This window comes from Miniopterus natalensis, chromosome 16, assembly GCF_054644295.1.
Source record: "Miniopterus natalensis isolate mMinNat1 chromosome 16, mMinNat1.hap1, whole genome shotgun sequence".
Lineage (NCBI taxonomy): Eukaryota > Metazoa > Chordata > Mammalia > Chiroptera > Miniopteridae > Miniopterus > Miniopterus natalensis.
In genome coordinates this window covers 2,751,159-2,763,640 of record NC_142096.1, presented here as the reverse complement: position 1 = coordinate 2,763,640, position 12,482 = coordinate 2,751,159, and the positions used below count along the sequence as shown (strand labels likewise).

General features: G+C 44.8%; 1 protein-coding gene across 1 annotated transcript in view; it reads left to right on the top strand.

The window, feature by feature from the left end:
* Window positions 1-12,482, top strand: part of SNTG1 (syntrophin gamma 1) — a 46,551-nt gene that overhangs the window by 14,786 nt on the left and 19,283 nt on the right. The window contains exons 3-7 of the mRNA XM_016198959.2: window positions 1,624-1,758; window positions 3,809-3,865; window positions 5,500-5,557; window positions 6,341-6,384; window positions 6,473-6,514. Coding sequence (XP_016054445.1) covers window positions 1,624-1,758; window positions 3,809-3,865; window positions 5,500-5,557; window positions 6,341-6,384; window positions 6,473-6,514 — 336 coding nt within the window. The remainder of the gene's footprint in view (window positions 1-1,623; window positions 1,759-3,808; window positions 3,866-5,499; window positions 5,558-6,340; window positions 6,385-6,472; window positions 6,515-12,482) is intronic.

Here is a 12,482-nt window from a genome sequence, read left to right as displayed (position 1 = left end):
AAATTTGGTCACCGTTTACTCATAGCTTAGAATGTAATTCGTTCAGAAAATTAATAAATTGCCTCTATGTTTTTAATGCTTCGGCTTCTTACATTATAGTTATTTGTTTACAGACCTCTCATAAGCACGGAATACTGTAACCTGTATTATTATAACAAAAACTGCCTCTCTCAGGACCGAAGTATAATCTCAAAGTCTGAATTCTGTGTTCCAGGCAACTATCTAATAAGTAGGGGACGTTTCACACATTATTTGAGCGTTGAGTGGATGAAACTTTGCCTACATCCGGGAGGTGATGAGAGGAGCCTCATTGCTCTTTCAGCCCCGGCGCTCTCCCTGGGTGGTCCTTTCTCTCTCTGATGTGCAGCAATAGCGCCTTTATGGACTGGCAGGGAGAAGCCCCTCTCGTCCTCCAGTTGCGACAGAGCAGCCGTCTTTGGGAATGCCATTTTTTTCATTATATCTCTGGGGGCGGATGTCCCAATGGAACTGCCCAGTGAAAAAATCAACAGATGTGCTCAATTATGCTCAGGTGGCTTTGGTATTATTTTATACCCCCGTCTTCCCCGTGCGACCTCGGAGAGCCCCGAGAGCGCCCTTTCCTGAGCATGAGAGACTTTTCCATGTGAAAAATGTAGAAAATTATGTTCTATATTAAGAAAAATGTAATTTTCCCTGGCCAGTGTGGCTCAGTGGTTAGAGCGTCGGCCCGCAGACTGAAGGGCCTGGGTTTGATTCCCGCCAAGGGCACGTGCCTCGGTCGCAGGCCCGATCCCAGGCCCCGGTCGGGGCAGGTGCGGGAGGCGGGCAGTCGGTGTCTCTCTCCCCCTCCACTCTCTCTGAAAAGCAGTGGGGAAAATACCCTCAGGTGAGGATTGAAGAAACAAACAAAAATACTTAGTTCTCCAACCAGGCTCTGTTTTAATCCTCGGCATGAATTACGCAGTTCACGTGACCTCTTTACCCGCAGTCCCTCATCTGCACGGTGGGGGGTGGAAATGTGTTGGTGACTAGAGATGATTAACTGGTGGAGGTCAGAGAAGGCGTTTAAGTAGGTGTGTTTGCAGATCCAAAATCCGACGACAGAGCCAGAAAGCAGGTTAGTGCGGTTGCTGAGGCCGAGGGAGGGGCTGGGGAAGGGGTGGTAATAGGTTTCTTTTCGGAGTAATGAAAATGCTCTGAAATGGGTTATAGTGGCAGCCGCACAATTTTCAATATACGAAAAAACCCAGCCCGCATTGAATGGGACAGCTTGAGGGTCGAACTGTATTGAATGTAAATTGTAACGCAATAAAGCTATTCCAAAAGCTTTATAGTTAGGTAAGTATTAAACAAAACGTTCATTGTTTTTCAAACACGGTGTAAAAACTCTACTCCTTACTCTCCGAATCTGTATGTGAGTTTTCTGACATGGTCCCCATCGTCCGGGACCCGGGGACCACTTTACCTGAAATGATTTACCTTTTTCTCCGCACCTCCATTAATATTAACTTTCAGACTCATCGGAGTGCGTTTTCTGGAGCTCTTAAGTGTTACTCAGCATGCCTTTCAGTAAATAAGCTATGCAATTACAATTTACAAGCTCAGTATAATATCTTCTCTGTTTTGTTTTTTTGTCTGAAGACAAAGACAGGGGTTTGTTTGCTGCAGGATGGTAACCAGGAGCCTTTCAGAGTCCGGCTGCACCTGGCCAGAGACATTCTGATGATCCAGGAGCAGGATGTGATATGCGTGTCGGGGGAGCCTTTCTACTCCGGTGTAAGTCGCTCTTCCTTCTGGTAAAGAGTGTTGCTCTTGTTCAGTGGAATATTTATTTACAGAACAGCCTTCATATATTTTCTTTTACTTTTAGAGCCTAGTCGATCATCCTGCACTTAATCTTTGTTCACATTATTAAGTGAGCAGGGTCCTTGCATCAGTCCCCACACCGGGGGCCACAGCCACACCTTTAGATGCCCCTGCAGTTGGGCGTCTCTTTGACTCTAGTTGTCTTCACATGACTGGAGCGACACCTGTATGTTCTTTCTTTTTAAAAGAATATGTTTCTATTGATTTCAGAGAGAAGAAGGGAGAGGGGGAGAGAGAGAGAAACATCAATGAGAGTCATTGATCGGCTGCCTCCTGCACGCCCCCTACTGGGGATCGAGCCACAACCCAGGGATGTGGCCTGACCAGGAATCGAACCGTGACCTCCGGGTTCATGGTCGATGCTCGGCCGCTGAGCCACGCTGGCCGGGCGACACCTGTATTTTCTGACCACGCGAGTGCGTTCTACCTTGTCTCACAGGGGACTGACTGAGAATAGTGCTGGCCACTCTCCGAGTGCCTGGCAGGGCGTTGTTTCCGGCCCTGGGTTTATCTGGCATCACTTTGAACGCTTGGAGGTGGCGCAAAGGTGGGACTCAGCTTTTAGCGTCTGGGAAGCAGGAGGAGTTAGGCAGCGGCCACTGACCTCAGTGTCGTTGCTTTGCACCAGGGGGTTGTACATGAGTAATTCTGGGGCTTCCTCGATGGAATTATGTCTGTGTGTTGCAGCAAGTTCTGTCTAATGCTCTACGCGGTTGACATATTACCCTGCTGCTAATCCAGCCGCAGAAAGAGGCATAAATGATCAATCACACTCATTGGTCTTCTAGCTAGCACTGAAGTACCACCTTGGAAGCTATCCTTAGGCAAAATGAGATTAACTTCAACAGAACGGTTTTATTATAAAACAGAACAAGTTTTAGAATTTATCAGTTATTGCTTGATAATATTAAAGACATCATCTTAACTTTGTTGCCACGTGGGATCCCAGAAGAAAATTACAGCAGGGATCAAACAGCTGGCTTCCGGGCCCCCAGGCATTTGTAGCTATTTAGCTTGGAGATTTGATTGTTAGCTTATTGGTGGACTTACCTAGGAGCGTTTTATTGGTGGTGAGTAATACTGAACTTTCCACCTCACTTCTCACTAGCTTCCTATGGGAGTCACACCAGGTCCTAAATCAATTGGCCTCACTAACTAAAGATAATGGCCTTTTTGCAGACTTAACTATTCTTTTGTCACAGACCATTTAAATCATCCTGAATCATGGGTCTTGCTGTCAAGTTAGATTAAATTGCTCCCATGCGATTATCCTTTCTTTTAGTTAAGGAAAGAATAGTGCTGGATCCCTTTTTTCCTCCCTCCCTCCCTTCCATTTCTTTTTTTTTTTTTTTTAACTAAAGAAATATGATTTATATAATTCTGGAATAAATATATTGCCCAGGTCCTAGATCAGTAAAATTTTGTAATTTGTAAAATTCAGTATTTCAACACTGAAATGCTATTATTGCTTTTAAATTTGGCAGTTGAAATAACTAATGTACACAGACCTCATCCATAAGCAATATGATTTGTAGTGACAGAGATAAGAACCTAGTGGAGGAAAATAATATTTACCATCGACATTGAGTTACTTTGATGTAACCAAAACATAGTCATTTCTTAGACAACAAGAATGCATAATGTGGAAATGAGAAGAGATTTAAAAGTTTATTCCAAAATATGTCCAAAAGACTCATTGGAAAGAATACATTTTTAGAAGTTTAGCTGTTTAATAACACTACAGTCCTTTTATCTTGACAAATAAATTATTAATGTTTGATTTTAAAATTACAAAACACTCCATTTATTGCAAGATTTGGAGTCTCCGCGCTGACATTATATGTGTGTGTGTCTGTGTGTGTATGTACATATATGAGTAAAAACAAAACCTAGAGGAGGGATATGTTGTGTAAATACAGTTTTATAAAGAGGTAACCACTTTTAAAATCCTGTCTTTCAGGAAAGAACAGTGACCATTAGAAGACAAACTGTAGGTGGATTTGGATTAAGCATAAAGGTAACCTGTGTTTCTGGTGTGTCCTTACAAAAGTCATCCTATAATGCTGCATTCTTGTGTATTTTGATTTCTGTACGATAAATAATTAGACAAGCATGGCTATAGCAAACTCCTCAATATTTGGATTGAGATGTAAGCTAAGCAGGTTGTCATAGAACCTTGCCCCCCTTTTGATTTAGAAATTTTACAAAAGTATTTGGAAATTCTGCCTCACCTGGCATTGAATATAACAAGTTAACTTTTTGATCTGGGTTCGTCTAAACGAGCAAATGTGGTGTTTCGGTGCGCACAACAGTCTTCAGCCAGCCAGAGCAGGAAATCCTGGCCTGTTGGTGAACAGAGCAAGAACACGTTCGGTGCTAATGAGATCTTATATTAAGTATTAGTTTAATTCTACCCGAACTTACTACCAATGAAATCTTATCATTTATAAATAATAGTTGCTAATATTTATTAACTGTTCTTTAAGTGCCATATGCTTTATATTCTGTTTCATTGGGGTTTCCTATCTAGCACAGTAGCTAACCAGTGCTATCCCTCTACAAGCAATGAGATTAAGTACAAAGAGTTTAACTTGCCCATTGTTGTAAGTGGCAGAGCTGAGCCTAAACCCCACATAGAGCTGATGACAAGGCCCTTCCTCTTAATAACTGTAATCTATAGATATAAAACTATCTCTAAACTCTGTACTTCTGTACTTGGGAAACACAAACAATATCTCCTCTCTGGGTTATTTATACTCTGGCTTATTTGAAACAAATACATGGATTAAAATCTAGGATCGAGCAAGTAATTTTTAAAAATAAAGTACTGAATTTTAATTGTATCAAATTTACCAGATGAGAACATGTCTTCGGTATAGCTACCCCTTTCCCACCATGGATCGCACACTGGCTTTGTGCATCTACTCGTACAAGAGCCTCTCCAGTCGTTAGCACGCGAAGCGGTCAGTACTGAGTCTCCAGCGTAGAACAACTTAACCCTACAGTGGACACACGTGACCCTCTGGTGTGCGGGGCCCTGCCAGAAACTCCTGCGGTGGGCAGCACTGCTACACGCGGAGGAAAATGCCTAGTGAACACTGTCGTTCTTTATTTGGAAAGTAAACACTTTCGAAGTCACTTGTTATTTTTTTATTTTTTGTTAATCTTCACTCATGGATATTTTTTGCATTGATTTTAGAGAGAGTGGCAGGGAGAGAGAGAGACAGAGAGAGAGGGAGAGGGAGAGAGAGAGAGGGGGAGGGACACCAGTGTGGAGAGGACATGGATTGGTTTCCTCCTGCATGTGGCCCGACCCGGGCTGTGGATCCAGCCTGCAACCCAGGTAGGTATCCTTGACCAGGAATCGAACCTGCAACCCTTTGGTACATGGGATGATGCTCTAACCACTGAGCCACAGCAACCAGGGCAAAGCCACTTGTTATTAATGACTGGATGTCACAGTAAAATTCTGAACAGGTAGATACCTTTCCTGGGAACACTATATACTTCGTGAAAAACGTCCACAGGTTTATTTAAATTCTATCTCGCATTTCTTAGCGTACTAATCATAGCCTATACATCCTAACTAAACTCTGCATTTTTTATATGTCTTCCGATTAAAAAGCACAATATATGATTTTCTCTTTTCAGGGGGGAGCTGAGCATAACATTCCAGTCGTCATTTCAAAAATCTCCAAGGAGCAAAGAGGTAACACGTGAAGAGAATTTTACAGCAGCCATTCCTTTCTTAGCTATTGTTGTTGAAAGATAAGGTGATATTTAAGCATATAAATTAGTATGTCTTTGAATAACTCCAGCCTCCCCGTGGCCGGGCGGTAAGGGATGCAGGCTGACTCCTGAGTCTGTGCCCCAGGGTTCCAGGGAAAGGCTTCTGCCCGCGGGTCGACACGAGTCGGGGAGCGCAGAGCTTTTCCCTAGTCTCATTAGACAGACATACAGACACGCACATGCAACGATATCAAGTCAGGTGAAGTATGAGCAATTTTAGATATATATTATTTACAGTCCCCACACGCAATTTAACTCAGTTAACCCTCCGCATAAGACGTTATCTGGGAAAAACACCGAAGCTGTAAAGCAGCTGAACTGCATGAGAGAATCAGATGTTTACAGAGACAGTGGGAGGCGATTCAGTGGCTGATGGGTTGAATGTCTAGATCTAAACTTTTCATACATTCCTTAGCTTTGTAAGTACGGGATAAAATTTAGTCTTCCCTCCAGAAGAGTGACTATTTTTTTTTAGCAACTGTGAGATCTGAAATGGCAGCACTAAATAGAAATATGTCAGCTCGTGTTTTAATATTGGGGCTGAATCCTAAGATTACTTTTGGATTTCCATCGCGCATCTTTTAAGATCATATCCGCGTGAAGCATTTATCTTTTTCTCTTATCAGTTTTGACTTTAATTTAAAAACACGTGTCTGTATGGAGAAAGTAGCTAATGGGCCGTCCATTGTCCTTTCCGTCACAGCAGAGCTCTCGGGACTGCTCTTCATCGGGGACGCGATCCTGCAGGTATACATGTTGCCATTGTTGTTTCATGCGCCCAAAACCTAGTCCGTCATCGGATGCCTCAGGAAACATTGCTTTTCCTTCATTGCAGATAAATGGAATCAATGTGAGAAAATGCAGACACGAGGAGGTGGTGAGTTTCCTTTGCTTTTTCCTTACATTGCGATTTCCCCCATTGTAAAGGGAGGTTCAGTACGTTGCTAACATGTGCCAAATTTTATTCATTAGAAAGATATGACATTGGTCCAATGTGCTGTCAGATCTTGATCTCTTAATTGGTGTTTTTGGTGTGTGCTTTGGTTGGTTGGTTGGTTGGGTATTTTTTTTTTTCGTATTTGAAACAGATCAGGGAGTACTGCCCAGGATGAAATGTGCTTCAAAGGTCTACTTAAGGAGGGTTATTTGCTATGTTGACCCTGTATTTTTATTAATGCCTACTGATTAATATCCGCTAAGTATATCTCTACATGAAATACAGCTCTGAATTTTTGCAAATATTTAAAAGCTTATAAACAATAAAATCTATGCCTGTAAAATCTCATACAGTAGCAGGTCAGTTGGATGATCATATAAAGACTGTTGTGTGTGTGTGAGAGAGAGAGAGACAGAGAGACAAAGACAGAGCCAGAGACAATTTAAAGGAGCTTAATTTCAAGGCAAACAGGTTTAACGCTGCAGATTGGTCATCGGTTTTTCCTGTGGTGTTTTGTTGGATTGGGGTAAACCTGCAGATCTGAAGCGCTGGCCTCCGACGCTCTAACCCGGTCAGTTCAGGTTGGACCAGGAGTTAGGATTTTAAACGGTCAGCCCAGGGGTCCATTGTTGGTGGCTTCTCAGCTACACTTTGGGAGAAGCTGGAAGGTTGAGAAGCTACCGTGGGAGATGGTGAGATGACATAAAAATTATGCAGAGAGGAACAGGACAAGGTAGGGACTTTGGGAAACATTTGTGGATATTTATTTTATACATTAGGTTAAATATCGATTCTACTTTACTTTTTTTTCTCAAGTGGTTCCAGCTTTGGACATTATAAACTCTTTCAATTGGTTTTGGTGTCGCATTGAAATACTCCTTGTGATTTTTTTTAATAACACTTTCTCCGTTTCCAGCACTGAAAGATTTTTCAGGCTCATCTTGTGTATTTCCTGCCAGCCCGAGAGTAGCCATTTCTCGGAGAGGCCCTGCTTCCCTTCACCAAGAATGCGCTAGAAACAACACTCCGGGGGCCGGGCGTGCTCAGGGCTCCTGCCTTCTGGGCCGCCTCAGCTTACAGAGCTGGAGACACACGTGCCTATGAGCTTGTTCATGTGCACACATCGATCCCTACACACTTCTCTACGGGACCATCTTATACCTACAGTAAACTAAATATTAAGGGCATATGGCTGTCGCGAGCAATCCGTTTCCTACTGATCATTCTAGGCCCCTCCCTTTGCTTATTTGTGACCTCTCACTCCAACAGATGGTTGTACCATCTGCCACGCGTGAGTTAATTGTCAGATCCAGGACACATGTCCAGCTCCTCGGGAGTGAGAGTGGCTTCCCTTTCATACAGTGAGCTGTGTGTTGACACTACCAGGTGATTAATAGGCGTATCGTGAATGAAACCTGGACATGCACAGCCCACCTCGAACTGGACTCCCCCTAGTCTAACGGCTTTCCCCGTCTCTTACGGATCCTGCCTCCTTATTTATTCCTGATTCTTTCCAAATATTTCCCCCAGCGTTTATATTCAACTGCCCAACAGCTCTCTTACCAACCTAAGAAGAAAGCTTTAGGTGTCAGCCCTTGGTCTACTGGCTTTTAAATACACCCTTACTTTTCCCACGAGGAACCGTGGGGTTACAGACGAATTAACAGAAATCTGGATCTGCACCTACCATTTTTGTAAACTTGCATCTGAAAAATTCTTTGGATGCTGCTGGAAAACTGTGGAAAGCGAATTTAAGTAATGAAGTCTCCCTGCAGAGCTCACGTTTTCACAAGCACATGCCAGTTCCATTAACTAGTATGGGGATGGTTTGGCTGTAACAACCCTTCTTCTGAAAATATGAAGGGAATTAAAGTTCTTGGCTTTTTCTTTTTTTCTTCAGGGATGTTATATATCTTGGATGTTGAGGCACCGTCCTGCTTAGTCTGTCCTGATGTGAATGTCATCCAATGTCCACTGTCCAGCTGTGTTTTTAAGTGCTCTAAAGTTGTAGTATGTCGTGTGCAAACAGAAAAAATGCTCTCTCTCCGGTAGCATTTGGAATGGATTTCTTAGTGCCTGTCCTCTACCCTGTCCCCACTGGGGGTCATTCTTGGCTGCTTTCTTTTTCCTACCCAAGTGTCCTCCACCTTTTAAGTGTCTCTCGTGGTTCTTCTAGTCCCGCATCTGCAGGGAATTTGGATTCACATGGCGTATGATTTGTACGTCCCGGCTTTATTACAACTCACCGGAGACCTTTGCTGGGCCTTCGCACAGCCCCGTCTTGCGTCCAGCACCACTGTGCCTGGCCAGCGTCGCCCTCTTCTGTGTCCTTCACAGCGGGGTGGTTGTGGGTTTCTGCTGCTGCTGACCCCCGCATCGCCTCATTCCTCTGTTGAGCTTTTCTCCAAGTTCCCAGATTAAACCATCTGCTTGAAATGCCTACAGTAGTTTCTGTTGACTAGACCCTGATGATTACAGATGTTTATCTGTATTTCAAGTTTTCCTGGGACCTTAATGAAAGCTGTTGCAATTTTCATTGTAGAAGTTCCATACATGTTTGTTGATTAGAATAAATTGGGTGAGAAAATGTTATAAAAATAGATTAATTACTGACTATGCAGACCATAAAGCAGTAAGACCTTAGTCTAACCCAGGAAAGAACACCTCTGGCTAGAGCTACATGTCAAATAGCTTGAAATATAAAACTACTATTTTGTTTAAGTCGTAGGAGTTAATATCATGAGCCCTTCAACATAACATTCTTTAGTGAGCCGCTCTCTTGCCTTCCCCCCTTCGCAGCGTTTCTCTGAAGCCCTTCCTTCGCGGCGCTGGAGTCAGGCTCTGTCCTGCGGTCACATCCTGCGGGGTTCGATGATTAGTTTGGAAAATGCCTAAGCATCCCTTCCCAGGGCCCTTCACCAAGCTGTTGCTGCTTTCCTTCACGGGCAGCACCTGCCGCTGTTTCCTAGCCGTGGTCCCTGCCCCTGGGGGGCGACGGGCCCATCCCAGCAGTGCCCGGTGCCCGGTGCCCAGCAGCAGCGCTGGCCCTGCGGGTTCAGACCCGCACGCCCTGCGCCTGAGGCGCCCTCGTTGCGTCTCCAGTTACGAAGCCGCACAGGAGCCGAGGCACCGTCGCTGTCGCCATTTCCCGGGCCAGTGAGCTGACCAATTGCTGCCCCACCGACCTGCCACGTGTCTCTCCCAGGCTCCCCTCCGTGGCGCTGAGAGTGGCCGTGCAGCGGGACTGCCTGGGGCGACTGCTGCTCGGGTTGCCGCGGGCACGGAGCCCTGATAGACGCGCAGCAAAGCTCCCTCCTGGTGTCACCAGCCAACAGGAGCTCGTCGCACTCGGCGCTTCGCACGGGCCAGGCAGGTGCAGCGGTGTGGGGCTCAGACGCAGAGCCCCCGGCGGGGCGTCTGGCTCCTCTCCCTCCATCCCGCGCACGCTGGTCCCCGAGGAAATGCTCGGGGCGTTACCGGCAGCCCCCCTCCAAGGCTGCTGTTATCTGAAAGCAGCCTCTGCCGGTCTGCGTGCCCTCGCGAACATTCTTCCAAACTCTCCACCGGGACAGAAACCATCTCAGGCGCCGTCCCGGGCGAGCGGCCTGTAGGTGGCACCCGTTTGCCCCTGACTCACGTGAGGAGGGGGCGCTGAAGTTCCTTTGTTACTGAGCCCCTGCTGCGAGGTCACGGCGGGTGCCCAAGATCCCAGATGTCCTCTGACAAAAAGCAGTTCCAGTGGGGAGGCTAACCCAGAAATAGGCTGGCCGGAGCCGCTTCGGACACGCTGGCGCTAACGCGGTTTCCCCTTTCCTGGCAGCTCCTCTGGAGGGGACCGGGGGCGGGAATGGGGCCCGAGGCGCCAGCCGGGCGCACAGAGAGCTTCCGAAGGGTGCTTGTGTGCGCATTTGTGCTTTTGGTTTGTCATCCAGGCACCAGGTTGCAGGAGTGTCCTTAGGGACTTTGTTGGAACAGAAGCAGAGAAGTAGACTAGAGAGAAGTTCAGGAAGACAATAAGTTTATAATTTTGCTAACAGTCATCCTTATATATTTTCAGTAATTCCCATCTAAGTAAGATGGGGACATATATGGCTTCCAGAGAAAGTAAGTGCATCTCATAAAGGACATGCATGATGCGTAATTCCATCAACAGCTCACGGCTGATGCAGTTGTCATCCCGCCAGCGTTTTCGCGCCTGATAGATTTCTTCACGAATTTAGCAACATACAAGGCCGACTATTTACTCCCTACTCATTTAATATATTATATTGGGGACACTCATTTACTGTATTTTATTTGAGACATACACATCTACTATCAAGTATTTGAAATTACCAGACTCCCAAAGAAACTAGTGTTTTCCCACGGCAGTGCAGCTGTGTTTTTCGCTGTGCAAACCTCGGTCACCAAGGAAATGCGGGTACAGCCTGATCTGGTGGCCCCAACAATGATGCTAATGGTATCAGAGCACTTATACTGTACTCAGCGAGCTTCACGGGGCTCGGGGCATTTAAAATTCAGAATAACATAAGTAAATTGACTTATATAATAGGCTGAAATGACAGTATATGTCAGGAAACAGCACAAATAATTCTAAAATATTTACTTCTTAGGTCTGTGTTCTGCAAGCGTAGGACAATATGCATAAACAGATATTTAGTGACTGCGAGCCGCAGCTGCAAATGTAATGTGGGTGTAATACTGTTTGTTTTTCAGATCTTGACAATTGATTTTACATGAGATAGTCTTATACAGAGTTCTGAAAAATAAGGGAAAGAGTTATGAGTTCCCTCTTTTCCTTCAAAATTCTTCTTAAATCTGTACTCTCTGTACAACCCAGACGTTCATGTAGCTGTGGGTTTTCATATCACTTATTTAGAATAAATATGTGCATTAGCTATTTCAGTCCATTGTGATTACACAAAATAGTATCGTCTGTATGAGGCTATTTTAAAAACCCTGGATTCCCTAGATAGACGTGGAGATGTTCGGTACCTCCCCACCCTGCCTCACAGATGGGGCCAAGGAGCCTTTCTCCCCGAAGCAGGCTTCTCTGGGCTGTAAAACAGCTAGATAAGGAATGGAAAGACAGGGCTTTATTCACACACCCTAAGAAACCTGAGGGTTGGCTGCAGCCTTGAGAATAGGCAGAATTCACGCCCTTTATCGCTTATTTGAAATGTGAAGTCGGGGCTACCGGGGCAGAGGTCTAGGGGAAATCTCCATACTTTTTCTTCAACTTCGCTGTGAACTTAAAGCTTCTCTATAAAAATTAAGTGTTTAAAAATAAAAATATATATATATATATATATACACACACATATATGTATATGTGTGTGTATATATATATAAGTTAGTACAACTAACCAACAGTTTCCCAGGGAGAAATTTAAAACTATGCACAGCCACAGAGAAGAAGAATATATGTGTGTGTGTGTGTGTGTGTGTGTGTGTGTGTGTGTGTGTGTGTATAAAAAACAATCCCAAGCTACGAGTGTTCTTGACTACATACCAAAGCAGTGGTGGATGGCTAAATTCCTCTTAAAATCTCAGAGTAGAGGGACTGGCCTCCAAGTAGAAAGAGAAACGGGCAAAAATTACGAAAAGAGTTTGTGAAGTTTTCCTTTTAACTGGTGAATGGAACGTAAGAATATTCAGTCCATGAACTGAGTAGTTAGTTGTGCCGTGGTTTAACGGAGCACATTTATAAATACCTCCCTTCATCTGGGTTCCCGTCTCTGCTCTCACTGGTTGCCTTCACTTACCCATCTCGGTCCCGTTGCTCATGGGCTCACCCAAGGCAGTAGCTGTGCTAACACGCTATCTGATTAAAATGCACAGCATTTGACTTGCATTATAAAATGTGAATGAAAATGAAAAAGACAGTTGGATTCATGGGTGCAGGCTT